Source organism: Lotus japonicus, chromosome 3, assembly GCF_012489685.1.
Source record: "Lotus japonicus ecotype B-129 chromosome 3, LjGifu_v1.2".
NCBI classification, from domain to species: Eukaryota; Viridiplantae; Streptophyta; class Magnoliopsida; order Fabales; family Fabaceae; genus Lotus; species Lotus japonicus.
In genome coordinates this window covers 69,282,027-69,297,989 of record NC_080043.1, presented here as the reverse complement: position 1 = coordinate 69,297,989, position 15,963 = coordinate 69,282,027, and the positions used below count along the sequence as shown (strand labels likewise).

Here is a 15,963-nt window from a genome sequence, read left to right as displayed (position 1 = left end):
CACAATGCTTCTTCACCTGAAAAATAAGACAGATGGAGGAATGTATAACCTGTTAATATTTGAACATTGTAGATCCGGTAATGTTCATAAGGCGTATAATATGTACATGGAGATGGTGCATTATGGTCATGCTTCGCACATGTTCTCTGTACTTGCTCTTATTAGTGCTCTAGATGATGATAGAATGTACAATGAGATGTCTTGGGTAATTAATAACACATTGAGGAGCTGTAATCTCAATGATTCTGAGCAGCTTAAAGTGCTTGCTAAAATTAACGTCACGAAACCTGAAATTAATGCTCTTTTGGATGTGTTAGCCGAAATAGCCATGGATAGCTTGTTACTTGATGGTGTAACGTGTTGATATGCTTCAGCATCAGACAAGAGAAAGTAATTCCGAACAGAATCACAAAATTGCAGTCTTAAGTTTTTATTTCTTTAGCATTTCTTGTTTGCAAGTCCATGATGTTTAATGTTTTCATTCACTTCAAGGAGTAAGGCATCTATGTGTTCTCATGATCTCATCGATGAATTGTTGCCTGTTCTCAGGAAGGTTATCACACTTACTGTGGGGGATTTTGGAACTACTTTAGTATGGGTAAGAAAATCATACTTGTCTTAAAGTTGTTGGGTCAGTGGCAAGTACATTTGTGAAAATTTTGATGTTGTACATTGGAGAGAGTTCACAGCTGCATTGCGAATAAAAACTTTGAAGCTATTAGATTGGTTTATCCACTAAGAATGACATAAAATGTGTGTGTTCCATGCAGGAATGGTTGCCCAAATATCCTAAACATTTCATTCTGAAAGGAAATTACATCGAGAAAAGTTTAAAAACCAGTTATATTATCAGGTACCAAATTCCTCGTATAATATATCATATTTGAAGCTATGAGTAATTTTCATTGTTTATGTTACTTTCTTCATTCATCGCTGGATCAAGATAATTGGAAGTTATTATAGTCAAAAGCAGGGACAAATGTTTTTGTGATAATATAAAATGGCTGTAGATGATTATGGTAAATTCTCTGTTCATGAATAATCTATCTAGTTGCTTTTGCTTGCCAATTTTTTTTTCCAAATTAGCAGAGCATTTGTTATCTGATAGGGGATGAAATGAAATCTCCTGTATCCTAGGATGCACGGGTACTGGTACGGTACCGGGTACGGGTACGGTACCGGATACGGGGTACGGCGTTTTCAAAAAATCCTAGGTGCGGGTACGGCCGAGTACGTTAATATAGATATATGTACATTTATGTATATAGTGAAGTAAAAATAGAAAATATAGGCTATAATCAAACCTCTAACATAGACAATAGCACAATTTTGAGGAGAAAAAACGGCATGAAGCAATGAAGGTGAGAACTGAGAATGTGAGAGAAGTAAATTATGTATTATTTACTTGTTGGGAATTTTTTTTAATTGTTTAATTATTAAATTAGTAAAAAAGTTTTTTAGGTAAGCCATATTGTATTAAGGTGCACAAAAAGTGCTAAAAGTAAAAAAGTTCAAGACAAAGAAGAAGAGGGGAGGAAAATGCAAAAGTAAACAGCAAAGCAGTAAACAAACCAGAGGAAAAAACAGGGAAACAGAGGGGAATGACTCAAAAGAACAAAAGACGCATGGACTGGGCGGGACATAAAGGATGCTTATGCCCACCCAAAATGAGCAATCACCCGGACGAAGACAGCCATGGCGGGAATCAACGACACAACGAATATCTTTGCTCTTCCTTAGGTGGACCCGCGAGCCAGCTGGAAGATTCTTTTGGATTTGTCTCACATGCATAGGGATTTGGGCCCTGATTGTCAGACCCAAATATAGGAAAAGTCCATATCATGACCACACCCTCTATAAAAGGGGAGGTCATCAACTTGTACGAGACACCTTTTTCAACATTTAATGAGAATTTACCTTTTATGACATCTTACCATTTTTAGTGCTCTGCTAGGGTTAGCTTTATTCTTTCCTCTTACGTTAGCTGCTCTAGTACAGAACATTGGCGCCGTCTGTGGCTCTAACCTAGATCTACCAGTGACGTAGAAGGTGGGAGTTACGACTCATGGAGACTCGTTCATGCGGCGTGGGTCGCCGTGATCATCGCCGGAGAGGTGGTGGACGTCACGGCGGCCGCGGCGGCGGACGAGACAACAATCGTCCTATGCTTCACGAGCAAGAGTAGGAGGCTTCCTCGGAGGGGGTCCACTCAGTGGCGCAGTCACCGGCGTCGCTGGTGAACGTAGCTCCGGGAAAACCTTCAGATCTGATAGCCAAATCAGATCCAGGTGTCAGGCGACGATCAACGCCGCCTGAATATGTTAACTTAGAAGACCCTAAAACCAGTGCTCCACGGAAAACGCAGGAAGTAGTGACGGGTATCACGCCCGCGGCTTTGCAACAAATGTTAGATACTTTGCAGAAGGTGCAAACCCAAAACGAGCAGTTACAAGCCCAAGTCGAGTATCTAACTCAGAGGCAAGATTTTAAGCAAGGACAACGTCTTGAGGCAGAGGACGTAGTCGAATTTCAACCTTTTGTTCCAGCCATCACCAAGATAGACATACCAAAGCATCTACAAACAATGGCATTAGACGCCTTCTCAGGCGACTCTGATCCCATGGAACACCTGAGATATTTTAACACCAAAATGGTAATTGGTGGGGCAACGGATGCGGTGAAGTGCAGATTATTGCCTTCAACATTCAAAGGAATGGCGATGCAGTGGTTCATCAGACAACCGCCTTTCTCCATTGACAATTTTACTGATCTGTCTACCAAGTTCCTGACTCAATTCTCCGCCAACAAAACTACAAAAGCAACAATGTTTGATCTCATCAGCATACATCAGCAGCCAGGGGAGAAGTTAAAAACCTACATGGCACGCTTCAGTAAGATGGCGGTTCAGTTGGAGGAGGATAACCCGGATGTATGCTTGGCGTCTTTCAAAAATGGCCTTAGGGCGGGAGATTTGAATCGGGACTTAACGAGGCGACCAGCGAGGGACATGATGGATCTTCGCGCTCGCGTTCAGGAGTTCATCCTCATTGAACAAGATGATCAGAAAAAACAGGAGAGGGAGGAAGACAGCAAGCAGGCCCAATCTGGCGGTGTTCCACAAGAAAACCCAAGGCAGGGAAGGAAACCAGGGTAGCACAAACTCCGCGTATGCCAAGACCTGGACCATATCAAAACTCCAAACCTGGATTTCAAAATACATGACACAGAAATTCCCAAGGTCCCACTGCAGCCTCACCTGGCCAGCATGGTGCCTCGCCAGCTCCAGTTCCACTTACTAAGTTGAATGCTCCCTTAAGTACCATTTTAAAAGCAGTTGGGCAGACAAATGCTGTGCAGTATCCACCGCCTCCCCGGCGGCCTCCAGCTAATGTGGATACAAACAGATGGTGTGAGTACCACAAAGCGTTGGGGCATACCACGGATAATTGTTGGAACTTGAGGCGGGAAATTGATCGCCTGATCAAGGCTGGCCATCTAGCAAATTTTGTTAAAGACACAACAACACCAGAGGCTGCTAAGATAACACAAGGGGACAAAGGCAAAGGAAAGGAGATAGTTGAAGAGTTAGGCGATCCCGTTGGGGAATGCTCATCCATTGCGGGAGGATTTGGAGGGGGTGCAATTTCAAGCAAGGCTAGAAAGCGTTATGTGGCGGCAGTACACTCGGTACATGAGGCGTACGAGGGTGAATGTTGGTTGAATCACTCTCCCATTATATTTACCCCTCAGGATTTTGCGCATGTTATTCCCCATGACAACGACCCAATTGTAGTAACAATCAGGGTTAACAATTACATGACGAAAAAAGTGTTTTTAGACCAGGGATCTTCGGCGGACATGATTTATGGAGATGCCTTTGATCGCCTGGGGTTAAAGGAATCAGACTTGAAACCATACAAAGGAACCTTGGTGGGATTTACAGGGGACCGTGTCAATGTGCGGGGATACGTGGAAATACCAACTGCCTTTGGAGAAGGAGAGTTCGTCAAGAAATTTCAGGTGAAGTATCTAGTTTTGGCGTGTAGAGCCAATTACAATGTACTCCTGGGGCGAGATACCCTCAATAAGTTATGTGCTGTCATCTCAACTGCTCACTTAACTGTCAAGTATCCAGCATGCAATGGGAAGGTCGGGATACTACGTGTAGACCAGAACGCAGCAAGAGAGTGTTATTTAAGAAGTGTGGCGCTCTATGGGCGAAAGGCCGCCAAGGAAAGCCACCGAATCACATAAATTTTTCCATAAGAAGGGTTTAGTCTTGACCCGAGAGACGATGCTGATGATTTTCGCCCACAACCTCTGGAAGAAACCAAACAGGTGCAAATCAAGGATAAGTCTTTAAAGATTGGCAGCAGTCTAACAAATGAGCAAGAGAAAAGATTGATCGCCCTTTTAGGTGATAATTTGGACCTCTTTGCATGGACCATCAATGATGTACCGGGGATTGACCCCAATGTGATAACCCATAAACTAGCCATACGGCCAGGGGCGACACCAGTCATCCAGCCAAGGCGAAGAATGAGTGATGAAAAGAATAAGGCAGTGCAACTAGAGACTGAGAAATTAATCAAGGCTCGATTCATCCGTGAGGTGCAGTACCCAACTTGGCTCGCCAATGTGGTGATGGTCAAGAAGGCAAATGGGAAATGGCGAATGTGCACGGACTACACAAGTTTGAACAAAGTGTGTCCCAAAGATTCGTATCCGCTTCCCAATGTTGATAAGCTTGTGGATGGAGCTTCCGGAAATGAACTTTTAAGTCTCATGGATGCTTACTCAGGCTATAATCAAATTATGATGCATCCTTCCGATGAGGAAAGTACAATATTCATGACTAATCAGGCGAATTATTGTTACAAGACAATGCCTTTTGGTTTGAAGAATGCAGGAGCTACGTACCAACGGCTCATGGATAAAATTTTTTCCAGACAAGTAGGCAGGAATATGGAGGTATATGTGGATGACATGATTGTTAAGTCGGTCAGGGCTGGCGACCACGGCGATGATCTAAAGGAAGCATTTGCTCAATTAAGAACATATAGAATGAAGTTAAATCCCGAGAAGTGTTCTTTTGGGATTCAGGGGGGAAAATTCCTGGGTTTCATGTTAACATCAAGGGGGATAGAAGTGAATCCTGATAAGGGGAAGGCGATCTTGGAAATGAAAAGCCCAACAAGTGTAAAGGAGGTTCAACGTTTAACATGACGAATGGCCGCCTTATCACGTTTTTTGCCAATGGCGGGCGACAAAGCGGCCCCATTCTTCACCTGTTTAAAAAAGAATACGAAGTTTCAATGGACAGAGGCATGCGAACAAGCTTTTACCAAGTTAAAAGAAACATTAGCAACGCTACCAGTACTTTCCAAGCCAATGCCAGGCGTTCCTTTGACACTCTACTTAGCAGTCACTGACAAGGCGGTGAGTACGGTGTTGCTCCAGGAAGAAGGAAATAAGCAGAAGGTTATATATTTTGTGAGCCATACTTTGCAGGGGGCGGAATTGCGGTACCAAAAAATTGAAAAGGCGGCTTTGGCAATTCTGAAAACAGCGAGGCGCCTCAGGCCATATTTTCAAAGTTTTCAAGTCAAGGTTAAAACTGATGTTCCCTTAAGGCAGGTACTCCAGAAGCCCGATTTATCAGGGCGATTGGTCAGCTGGTCAGTTGAGTTATCAGAATATGATATACAATACGAGCCGAGGGGCCAGGTTACAATCCAAAGTTTGATCGACTTCGTGGCGGAATTAACACCCACGAAGGGCGAGAAAACTCAAGGAGAATGGGTCCTATATGTGGATGGATCCTCCAATGACACTGGAAGTGGAACTGGGATAACTATTGAAAGTCCAGACAAAATGGTCATCGAACAATCTCTGAAATTCGAGTTCAAGGCGAGTAATAATCAATCCGAATATGAGGCTTTGATCGCCGGCTTAAGGCTAGCCATTGAGTTAGGCGTCAAGAAGTTATTCATCAAAGGAGATTCGCAGTTGGTTGTTAAGCAGGTGAAAGGCGAGTATCAAGTGAAGGATCCACAACTTTCTAAATACTTGGAAGTGGTGCGCAGATTAATGATGAAGATCAAAAATATTAGGATAGAACATGTCCCGAGAAGTCAAAATGAGAGGGCTGATGTGCTAGCAAAATTGGCAAGTACGGGGCGATTGGGCAATTATCAAACAGTCATTTAAGAAACCCTGCCTCGCCCAAGCATTGATTTGGTAGAAATAAAGTTCAAAGCAGTAAAGTCAGTAATTGAAGGCGAGCCTTCTTGGATGGAGTCAATCAAGATCTTCCTAGAGAACCCTCCAAAGGATGACGATCTGAACACGAGAGCAAAACGTAGGGAGGCCAGCTTTTACACACTGGTGGATGGTGAGTTATATCGGCGGGGAATTATGTCCCCTATGCTCAAGTGTGTTGACGCTAAGGATGCCCCGGGAATAATGGACGAAGTCCACGAAGGAGTGTGCTCCAGTCATATTGGTGGGCAATCATTGGCAGTAAAGGTTTTAAGAGCAGGATTTTATTGGCCGACAATGAAGAAGGACTGTCTGGACTATGTCAAGAAATGTGAAAAATGTCAAGTCTTTTCTGACCTACATAAGGCTCCACCGGAAGAATTAACAACCATGATGGCACCTTGGCCATTCGCTATGTGGGGGACTGAAATTTTAGGACCATTCCCAGTAGCAAAGGCACAAATGAAGTATATCATCGTGGCGGTTGATTACTTCACCAAATGGATAGAAGCTGAAGCAGTGGCGACTATCACAGCCGTCAAGGTCAGGAATTTTCTGTGGCGAAGAATTGTGTGCAGATTCGGGGTTCCCATGGCATTGGTAATGGACAATGGGACCCAATTTACAAGTAATGTCACCCGGGAATTTTGCGCGGAAATGGGAATTGAAATGCGATTTGCCTCGGTAGAACATCCACAAACCAATGGACAGACCGAGTCAGCTAACAAGGTTATTTTGAAAGGCTTAAAGAAGAAGCTGGATGAAGCGAAAGGACTTTGGGCGGAAGAATTACCAGGCGTCCTATGGGCATACAACACCACTGAAGAGTCAAGCACGAGGGAAACCCCATATCGTTTAACTTATGGAACTGATGCCATGCTCCCTGTGGAAATCGAAAACCAAAGTTGGCGAGTGGCTCGGTTTAATGAGAATGACAACGGGGGAAATTTGATAGCAAATCTAATCATGCTGCCTGAGGAACAACGGGAGGCGCACATAAGGAATGAGGCGGGGAAAGTGAAGGTCGCAAGAAAATTCTCAACAAAAGTGGTGCCCAGAACGATGAGGGTAGGAGACTTAGTGCTCCGAAAAAATACTATACCTGACAAACACAACAAACTTTCGCCTAATTGGGGCGGGCCTTACAGGATTATAGGCGACGTTGGAGGAGGAGCTTATAAATTGGAACAACTTAACGGTCAAAAGGTTCCACGTACATAGAACGCCTCACATTTGAAGCAGTATTTTAGTTAAAAGGAACAACAAAGGCGAATGAAGCCGCACTCTTTTTCCCTTTCTTTGGAAAGGTTTTTAACGAGGCAGCATATGTAAAGAATGAAGGAACAATTGTTCCTATGTATGGAAAGTAATGAAAAAATCATTTCAACAAGACTTGCTTATTTTTTGATTTATATTACGAGCTTATGCAGTGCAAATCGTATCAAGGTATATAATACCGCAAATAAACCTTTCGGAATAAGAAAGTATCGCCATCAAATATTACAAGCCTTGGCAATTCTAGTGGCCACTAGAAACCAAGCCTCGTCGAAAAATCGGCTAAGGTACATAAACCTAAATAACAACAAAATTTGGAAAACAACTTCAAGGTAACAACTTCAAGGTAACAACAAACGAACTTAAATGAACTTCATTAAAGGTAAGAAAGGGGCGAAGCCCATACATGACTTAAAACGACAGTAAACAAAAGGGCAAAGCCCAAAGCAAAATTTTGACTTAACAATAAAAACAGAATAAATTCAAGCCAAGTTCTCATTGTTGGCGTTGTTGTCCTGGCTTGCGACAGCTTGAGGGTCTTCCTTCCCTTGATCCTCATTCTTGTTCGGGTCATTCCCATCTTCGCCATTCCCTTCCTCAGGCTCACTTTCAGAATCAAACTGAGGAAGAAGGTCGAGGCCAACGTCATCATCGCCAACCACTTGACCATCCTTGATCACCTTCAGATACCCAATGCGGGAAAGATCAAAGCCCGGTTCAACAACACTTATTTGCTCTTTGGCCGCTAGAAAGCCTTGAGCAAATTGGAGGGAGGCGCGCCCTAAAATGGAAGCATTCAGGCGTTCATACTTCTTCTCCAGTTTTTGGCACTTAGCCTGAACAGCAGTGTGTTTGTCATTGATGGCTTCTTTCAGGGACTTGGTCTTCTGAAGGAGCAGGTTAGAAGCAGCCAAGTCATCAGCTAACTTAGCACATTTCTCCTCAGCAGACTTGAAATGTTTGTTGGCTGTCTCAGCATCGACTTTTGCTCGCTCATATGCAGCCTTATAATCAGTCGCCTTCTTCTCAAAACGATTCTTGGCCGACTGCAATTCTTTCACACACTGCGCCATGCCCGCCACGGTGCTAGCGGCAGAAAGCGCATGGAAAATGGCCAAGGAAGCAATGTTGGGGGGGCCTTGACCGGAGACATCTTTGTGAATGCGGTTGTCAAAAGTTCGAGCCATGAAGTCCAGCCCATTGAAGTGAGGATCAGATAAGCTCAGCAAAGGGGGAGGAGCCTCGCCACCAATGGCCGAGCTAGTGCCAGCATGGCTAAAGGGAGTTAGCGGGCGGTTGATCAACACACTTGGGTCCTGGTGGGGTGGCGGGACATTGTCATGTCCCTTCTTTTTCTCCGCGGGTTGACTCTTGAAAGCCAAGCCGGTTGGATTGAGAGTTGACTGGTGATGTTTACCACCAGCAGTTTTTTCAGCAGCGCCTGAAGTTCTTTGGCGCTTAGGGTCCCTGACGTTATCAGAGTCCGAAGCACCTTCATTCTTTTTCTTCTGATCAGCCTCTGCCCTTTTCCTCGCCGCCGCAGCAGATTGGGCGAGATATTCCTTCATCTTAAGCGAGTTAGCGTCGACCTTGCCTTTTCCCATCGTAGCTGCATGGAAAATATCAATTAGACAGAACACATGAATAAAAAGAAAAGCAAGTTATGTGCAAAGATTATAAACTTACTAAAAAATTGATTTAAAGTGCTAGATTTCGACGCCTCAATCAAGTCATGACCAGAGATTACTGGCAGTGTACGAAGATAATCGGCGATCCCTCGCTCAGAATCATCCAAGGCGTCATAAGAAACGGAGATTTTTCGGCGAGGATTTTTTGTCCAATAAAAGGGGAAGAGAGGATTATTGTCGGAATCTCGAAACAAGTTCTTTATTTCAGGCGACTCCATAACTTTGAAGTATTTTTTCTGCCACACTTTGTAATGGCTTTTAAGGGCGGTGAATCGGCTCATGTTCTTGCGGGCTAAAAGGGGAACCCACTTAACAGATGTAGGTTTTGTGGTGACTGACTTATAGAAAAGGAAAAACAAAGGGTAGGTGGGAGTGAAACTCAAATGTTCGCAAAGAATTTCAAAGCAACGGATAAAACCCTAGGCGTTGGGTTGGAGTTGACAAGGCGCCACGTTCAGAAAGGAAAGAACGTGACATATAAAAGGCGAGAATGGAAGTTTGATATTCAAGTCAAAGAAAAAATAACCATAAACGAAAAACAAATCTGGCGATTCATCGGATGACTCTCTGCGTAAAAGAACACAGTCACCCTCGCCACATGGAAGAACATTCAACTGAAGATCTTCGTTATTAGAGGTGGCGGGATTTATCTTCGTAAACCCTTGGGCAGATATTCGAAGCGAGTTAATCCTCCCAATGCTGCCCCAGATGGAACGCCAAAGACATTTATCTTCAACCAAATGCGCGTTTGAACGCCATTCGGGTGAAGACAAATCACCATTAGAAGAGAGAATAGAATCTACAGAGCCGGCGGGACCGAAATCCTCGTGAGTAGAAGGCGAGGAGTGAATTTCAATAACAGTGGGGGCAGAAACTTCCCCCTCCGTAGAGGGTGAAGAAAGTTCCAAGGAAGGAATACTAATATTTTGCAACGACATACTGAGTAATTTCATAAAAAGAAAAAAGAAGAAGATGAACAGGTTCAAAAGGAAAAAAGAAGAAGACGAACATGTTCAAAAAGAAAAAAGAGAAAGATGAACAGTTTCAAGAAAGAGAAAGAACTCACCGGAGGAAGAAGTGGAAGATTGGGTAAGGAGGACGTCGGCTATGGGAGAGCACCGCGCAATGACGACGGCCGGAGTGACGGAAGTTCGCCGGAGTTCGAAGAGGAGAAAGTAAGAATTGCAGAGAAAGTTTCAGGGAAAGAGTTTCAGAAAAGTGAAAAGTGAAAAGTAAAAAGGGGTTTTTATAGAGGAAAAATGAGGAGAGAGAATGAGTGGAGAAGATCGTAAAGAGTCGTGGGATTTGAAATTTGAAAAGGTATGAAGTGAAAAGATGTAACTCCTCGAGACGCACACCGGAAACTGCATTCATGGCAAATGATGACGAAATCCCGGAAAACAAGGATTACGTGCGTCAGTTGAAAAGACGTGATTGACGGTTATGACAATGGCGATGCATTAAGGAACATGAAAGTGGCGCCATATCGACGAACAACGAAATGGCGGTAAATGAATAAACAAGAAGGTGTCGACATGCCCGCGACCACGAGGAATGGTGATATCATGACACATCACAAGGCGAACAATAAAAGCGGGCGACGAAGCAGCATATTAAAGACATTTCGACTCAAGTTTCCCGAGCCTCATGTCTTGGGGGCATGTGGACTGGGCGGGACATAAAGGATGCTTATGCCCGCCCAAAATGAGCAATCACCCGGACGAAGACATCCATGGCGGGAATCAACGACACAACGAATATCTTTGCTCTTCCTTAGGTGGACCCGCGAGCCAGCTGGAAGATTCTTTTGGATTTGTCTCACATGCATAGGGATTTGAGCCCTGATTGTCAGGCCCAAATATAGGAAAAGTCCATATCATGACCACACCCTCTATAAAAGGGGAGGTCATCAACTTGTACGAGACACCTTTTTCAACATTTAATGAGAATTTACCTTTTATGACATCTTACCATTTTTAGTGCTCTGCTAGGGTTAGCTTTATTCTTTCCTCTTACGTTAGCTGCTCTAGTACAGAACAACGCAGTGAGAGAAAGCATCACACAGATGAATGGCTTTCCCTTCCCTGCCCGACTCCTTAACCTCTGAATCCAGCACAAAAGAACTGCAAGCCCTCCAATCCCGCCACTCTATTGATCCTATCTCAGCCATCCTACTGCAGCAAAGACACACGATAACAGAGACCAGTGCCAATTTTTACATCAGAGTACCCAATTACGTACCTGTGCCGCACCGCCGACGTACCCAATGACCCACGACGTACCCGGTGTTTTTCGGTGCGCACCGGAGCGTACCCGCACCCGGTACGGGTGCGGGGGCAGAAATGCCGTACCCGTGCTTCACAGCCTGTATTTGAAGTTACATAAAATGTTCAGTCTTATAATTTACTGCAGTCTAATTTGATAAATTTTCTTTAATTATTCATTCAAGACAAATTTCAATATCAAGTGCCTGTATAATTTCTGAGGTTCTTGCATTAGTTTATAAATCAGCAACTTACCATTTGATGAAATCCAAATGTCATTATATTTTGAGGCTATATGGGGTATATTTAGTTAGTTGGCTGTTAGTTCTATATAACCCATCATACACTTGTAGAAATTGTGTGGATTGATGATAATGAATCTCTTATCCCTCTATCTCTCTTCTCTCTCTGTTGCCTTGGTTGATGATGGTTTGCCCTTGAGTCCATTTTCGCAAGACACTCTGCTCACCACAGTCACAACCATTTAGAGAGCGATCATCCCAGCTAAGCTTATCAAGGCACTGGGAGGCCCTCAACCAGTCCACAAGTTTAGAAGACATTGTACCTGAAGCATGAAGGCTTAGAGTGTAATGGCTCACTGTGCCATTTGTCTTAGGCGTAATTACTTCATCTTAAATGGAGTTTTGATCAATATTATGTTGATGATATTTCAGATTTACTTCTTGATTATCAACAATATATGGTCAGAAGCAACAACAGAAATCAATTTCATGATTAAACCAGCTTAATTACCCTTTCGGTCCCCCTAGTTTAGTGTTTGGGAGATTTTGGTTCCGAATTATTTTTCCACATTTAATCCCCAAGTTTCAAAATTAAGCAAAAATGGTCCTAGAATTTACTTAAGATCCAATATTTAATAGAAATTGCTGGCATGGCTAACTCATATTAACTTGTAATCTGATGGTCCCACTATTAACTAATTCACTCATTATTTTTCTTATTCCACCATCCTTTTCCTCACCACCAGCTGACCCTTCTTCTTCCTCAAGATAAAAATAACCACAAACAGCAACCAAGGTAATACCTTCACATCAGCTTCTTTATTGCTGTGAGTGTTTGTCTGTGTATGAATGAGATTGTTTAACCAGTAATAATCTAATCTAAATCCAAATTCAAATCCAAATCCAGATCCAAATAATCAAATAGCGCACCCCACAATTTTAAATTTCTCTATCCATCTTCTAATCATCTCAACAATCAATCATGAAGGAAAAGTGCAAAAGAACAAAATATTATCCTATAACACAATACATATAACACTGTACACACATCCTAACAATCAAGACCAATGTAATTAACCAGAATATCAAATAAAACTAATGAATTAATCAATAACATTTTCATATATCATCCGGCAGGTGAAAACTCTGTGATCCAAAAATTTGGTGAGAGCTGTTCTGAAGAAAAACAGCCACACCACATTTGCTGCTGTTGAATCCTTTCCACAGAGGAAAATCAATGGTTCCTAATACAGTTTTCTTGGCTGAGATGTCTTTGACATTGCAGAGCTTTTCAAGCTTTCTAACGACATAGTCATTGGACAGAACACGCCCTTTGTTCTCCCCTCTTGGACAGTCAGTGACCAAACCACTTTCATATAATGCTACCATTACATTGGCACCGTTACTGTCCACCTTCGTCTTCAATGCTCCTGTTAGGGATACTTGTAATGAATCTGGTGCAGGCCTTGTAAATGTTGCCTGTAACCAAAGAATTTTGCTTCATTAGTTAACAATGTTAGTGTTGAAAAAAACATACAACAAAAAATTTGAAGCAGGATTAGAATAAATAATGTCGCTAATACGATGAAGTTAATTAAATCTATGTTTGCCATAAGGTTTGTGAGAATTGATTTTAAAAGTTAGGCCTCTCAAAGTGAAGTGAGTAGCCCCGACTAAGAGTTGACTCACCACAAGAGGGAATAAAATTGAGGTGAGCCGAGCTAGCTCACTTTTTTAATAAGCCTCTAAATTCTTGGTGGGAATGAGGAATTTGGATTATGTGCCGTTGGCTGCACTACCGTCACAAATGCAGGCAGTTCGATCTTAATAGAATGGATCATGTTTTTTAACGAATGCAAAAATTCTTTAAATTTGAGTCATTGAATTTTGATCAGATGGCAGAGAACCCTTGATCGCAATGAATGCAAGGACTCCCAACTACAAGAAATCCAAGAATGAGACATCATCTAAGATTACGAATCGTGATCCTAAATTCTTAACCCGACTTAACCCACAACAAGTTTGTGGATTAGGTGAGTAGAGTCATTAAAATGGAACGGAAAGTTTAAAAGTTACAATATGTCGCTACAAAAACATGGTTCACGAGCAGTTTGACTAACTTAAATTCCAACCCGCTTAGCTCACGAGTTAGGTGAGCCGAGCAAAAAATGCCCAATTAAATATTAGTAAAATTTTCCAACCAACCCATCCAAATAGTGGATTTAACCGAACTAGCTCACCGATGCCCAAACCGCCCTGATTAAAGCTATGATTGCCTTCTAGTTTGAGAATTTGCCTAACTAAGGATGGCAATTTCTCCTAATGAATGAAATCAGGCACATAAAAGGGATGCAATTGCAAACAAACCTGGAATGAAGGAGCAGGGAATGTAGGAGCATTTGTGATGGCCTCAATAAGGGCATTCTCGTCATTTCCAACACAATGGGCCTGACCTTGAACAACAACCTGAGGGGTGAACATGGTGTCAAGCCCAAGGGCCTCAACATAGGCCTTCTGCCTAACGGTCCACTGGCTGGACCCATAAGGATCCTTCCAGCCCATGTAGTCCCAATAGTCCACGTGGAACGCCAGCACCACCACCGGCACCTCCAGCTGAAAATCACCCCTCCCCAGCCGCGACAGCACCAGCTCCGCTGCCGGCGACGTGGCGCATCCCTGTGACGAGAACAACTCCACCACCACCGGACCCACTCGTCCCTGCTCCTCCGCGGATACCTCCGGCGTGACTCCCTCAGCGCCGCCGCGGCTCCCCTTGCTCCCGAAGCAGGTCCAGAGACGTGGCGCCATCGCTTATGTTAATCAGCGGTGGCGGTGGTGTTTGTGTGAGATGAGATGTTTGTTGCAGAAAATGGAAGAGTTAATAATGACAATGGTGGAGAAGTTGTGAAGAAAACAAAAAATGCAATATAGAGAGAGAAGGTTTGTGTGTGGTGGAATACTAATAAGGGGAAGGGGAATATGGAGATGGAAGGTGGAGAAAGAAAGATGGCGAAGAAAATGGGTGAGAATGATTTTCAATATCGAATGTTTTTCTGTCTTTTATTGTTGTTGCATGGGGAAGACAGGTTGCGTAACGTTCAAAAGTTACTTTATCATTTAATAAAGAACAGGGAAAACCTTTACAAATTGATATTATATAAATAAGACTGAAAAAAGTTAATGTAATTTTTTAAGTGGTCCATTAAAAAAAAATAAAAATTAAGTGGTGATCTAATTTAATTAATAGTCTTGAACTTGAGTTATGAATAATGCATAACTTTTTTCATGAGTTAAAAAAAATTAGGATAATGGAGATGATGTGTTAGTCCAAGTTTAAGATAGAGAAAGTTGTCTCAAACACTTACAAAAGACTTACATTATCTCATCTAAAAAAAATTAGAGAGTTCAAACCTATAACTTATTAAATACGAAATTATGTAATGCTCTACTTTACCAACACCTTGTTGTTCAATAATTAATGCATAACTTAGTTAAATAATAGTTTTCTTTTTTTAAAAACTGTCTTTAATTTAATTCAATAGACAATAAGATTGAATATGCCTAAATTACTTGATTCGAGTAGCATTCACTTCAAGAAAGGAATCTATGATGGTTTTTTTTTTAATCCAGAGTGATGTTAAAACTTATAAAAGATATATAAAACAAATAGTGAAATTAGTTACATCAAGTTGGTTAATCATTTAGTAATCAAAATCAAAATAAAAGTTAGTTTACATATGTATTATTCAATCAATTTTTTTTTAAATCAATCAAATTGATTCTTACATAAAAAATCTTTTAAAGATTAATTTAACTAATAACATATGTTTTAAACTACATACATATGGAGCGTCTCAGAGTTTGCGTTGATTGGTTTGCGTTATTTTAACGGTCTTTTTGTGTGTATATCGTGTAGGTTGGTGTTTGTTATTTTTGTTGTGCTACTTTTGTTTTTGCTTTACTTTGTATCTAATCCATTATCGAAAAAGATCTATATCTCGACTTCTTTCGCATTTAATAAACTTTTTCTTTCTAAAAAACATATATGTTTTAAATTTTTTGACATAAATTTGTTATTTAAAATATAATGAAACATTTCGCATCTGTTTGATTAATTTAATTATTTTATCCAGTTTGGAACTTTTGGTAATAGCAAAAAGGGTAGATGAACTAACTGAATTTGCAGAGTCACCATCACGGTATTAGAGATGCCATTGCGTTGTGGACACGTTT

The 15,963-nt window shown here is 41.9% G+C and overlaps 1 protein-coding gene across 1 annotated transcript; it reads right to left on the bottom strand.

Moving 5' to 3' along the window:
- Positions 1–12,644: 12,644 nt before the first annotated feature.
- On the bottom strand, positions 12,645–14,753 carry LOC130745501 (uncharacterized). Its single transcript, XM_057597797.1, has 2 exons — positions 14,098–14,753; positions 12,645–13,209 (listed from the first exon to the last, which is right to left on the bottom strand). Exons 1-2 carry the CDS (start codon positions 14,536–14,538, stop codon positions 12,850–12,852), a joined length of 801 nt encoding a protein of 266 aa, XP_057453780.1. The 5' UTR covers positions 14,539–14,753; the 3' UTR covers positions 12,645–12,849.
- Between the last annotated feature and the right edge of the window lie 1,210 nt (positions 14,754–15,963).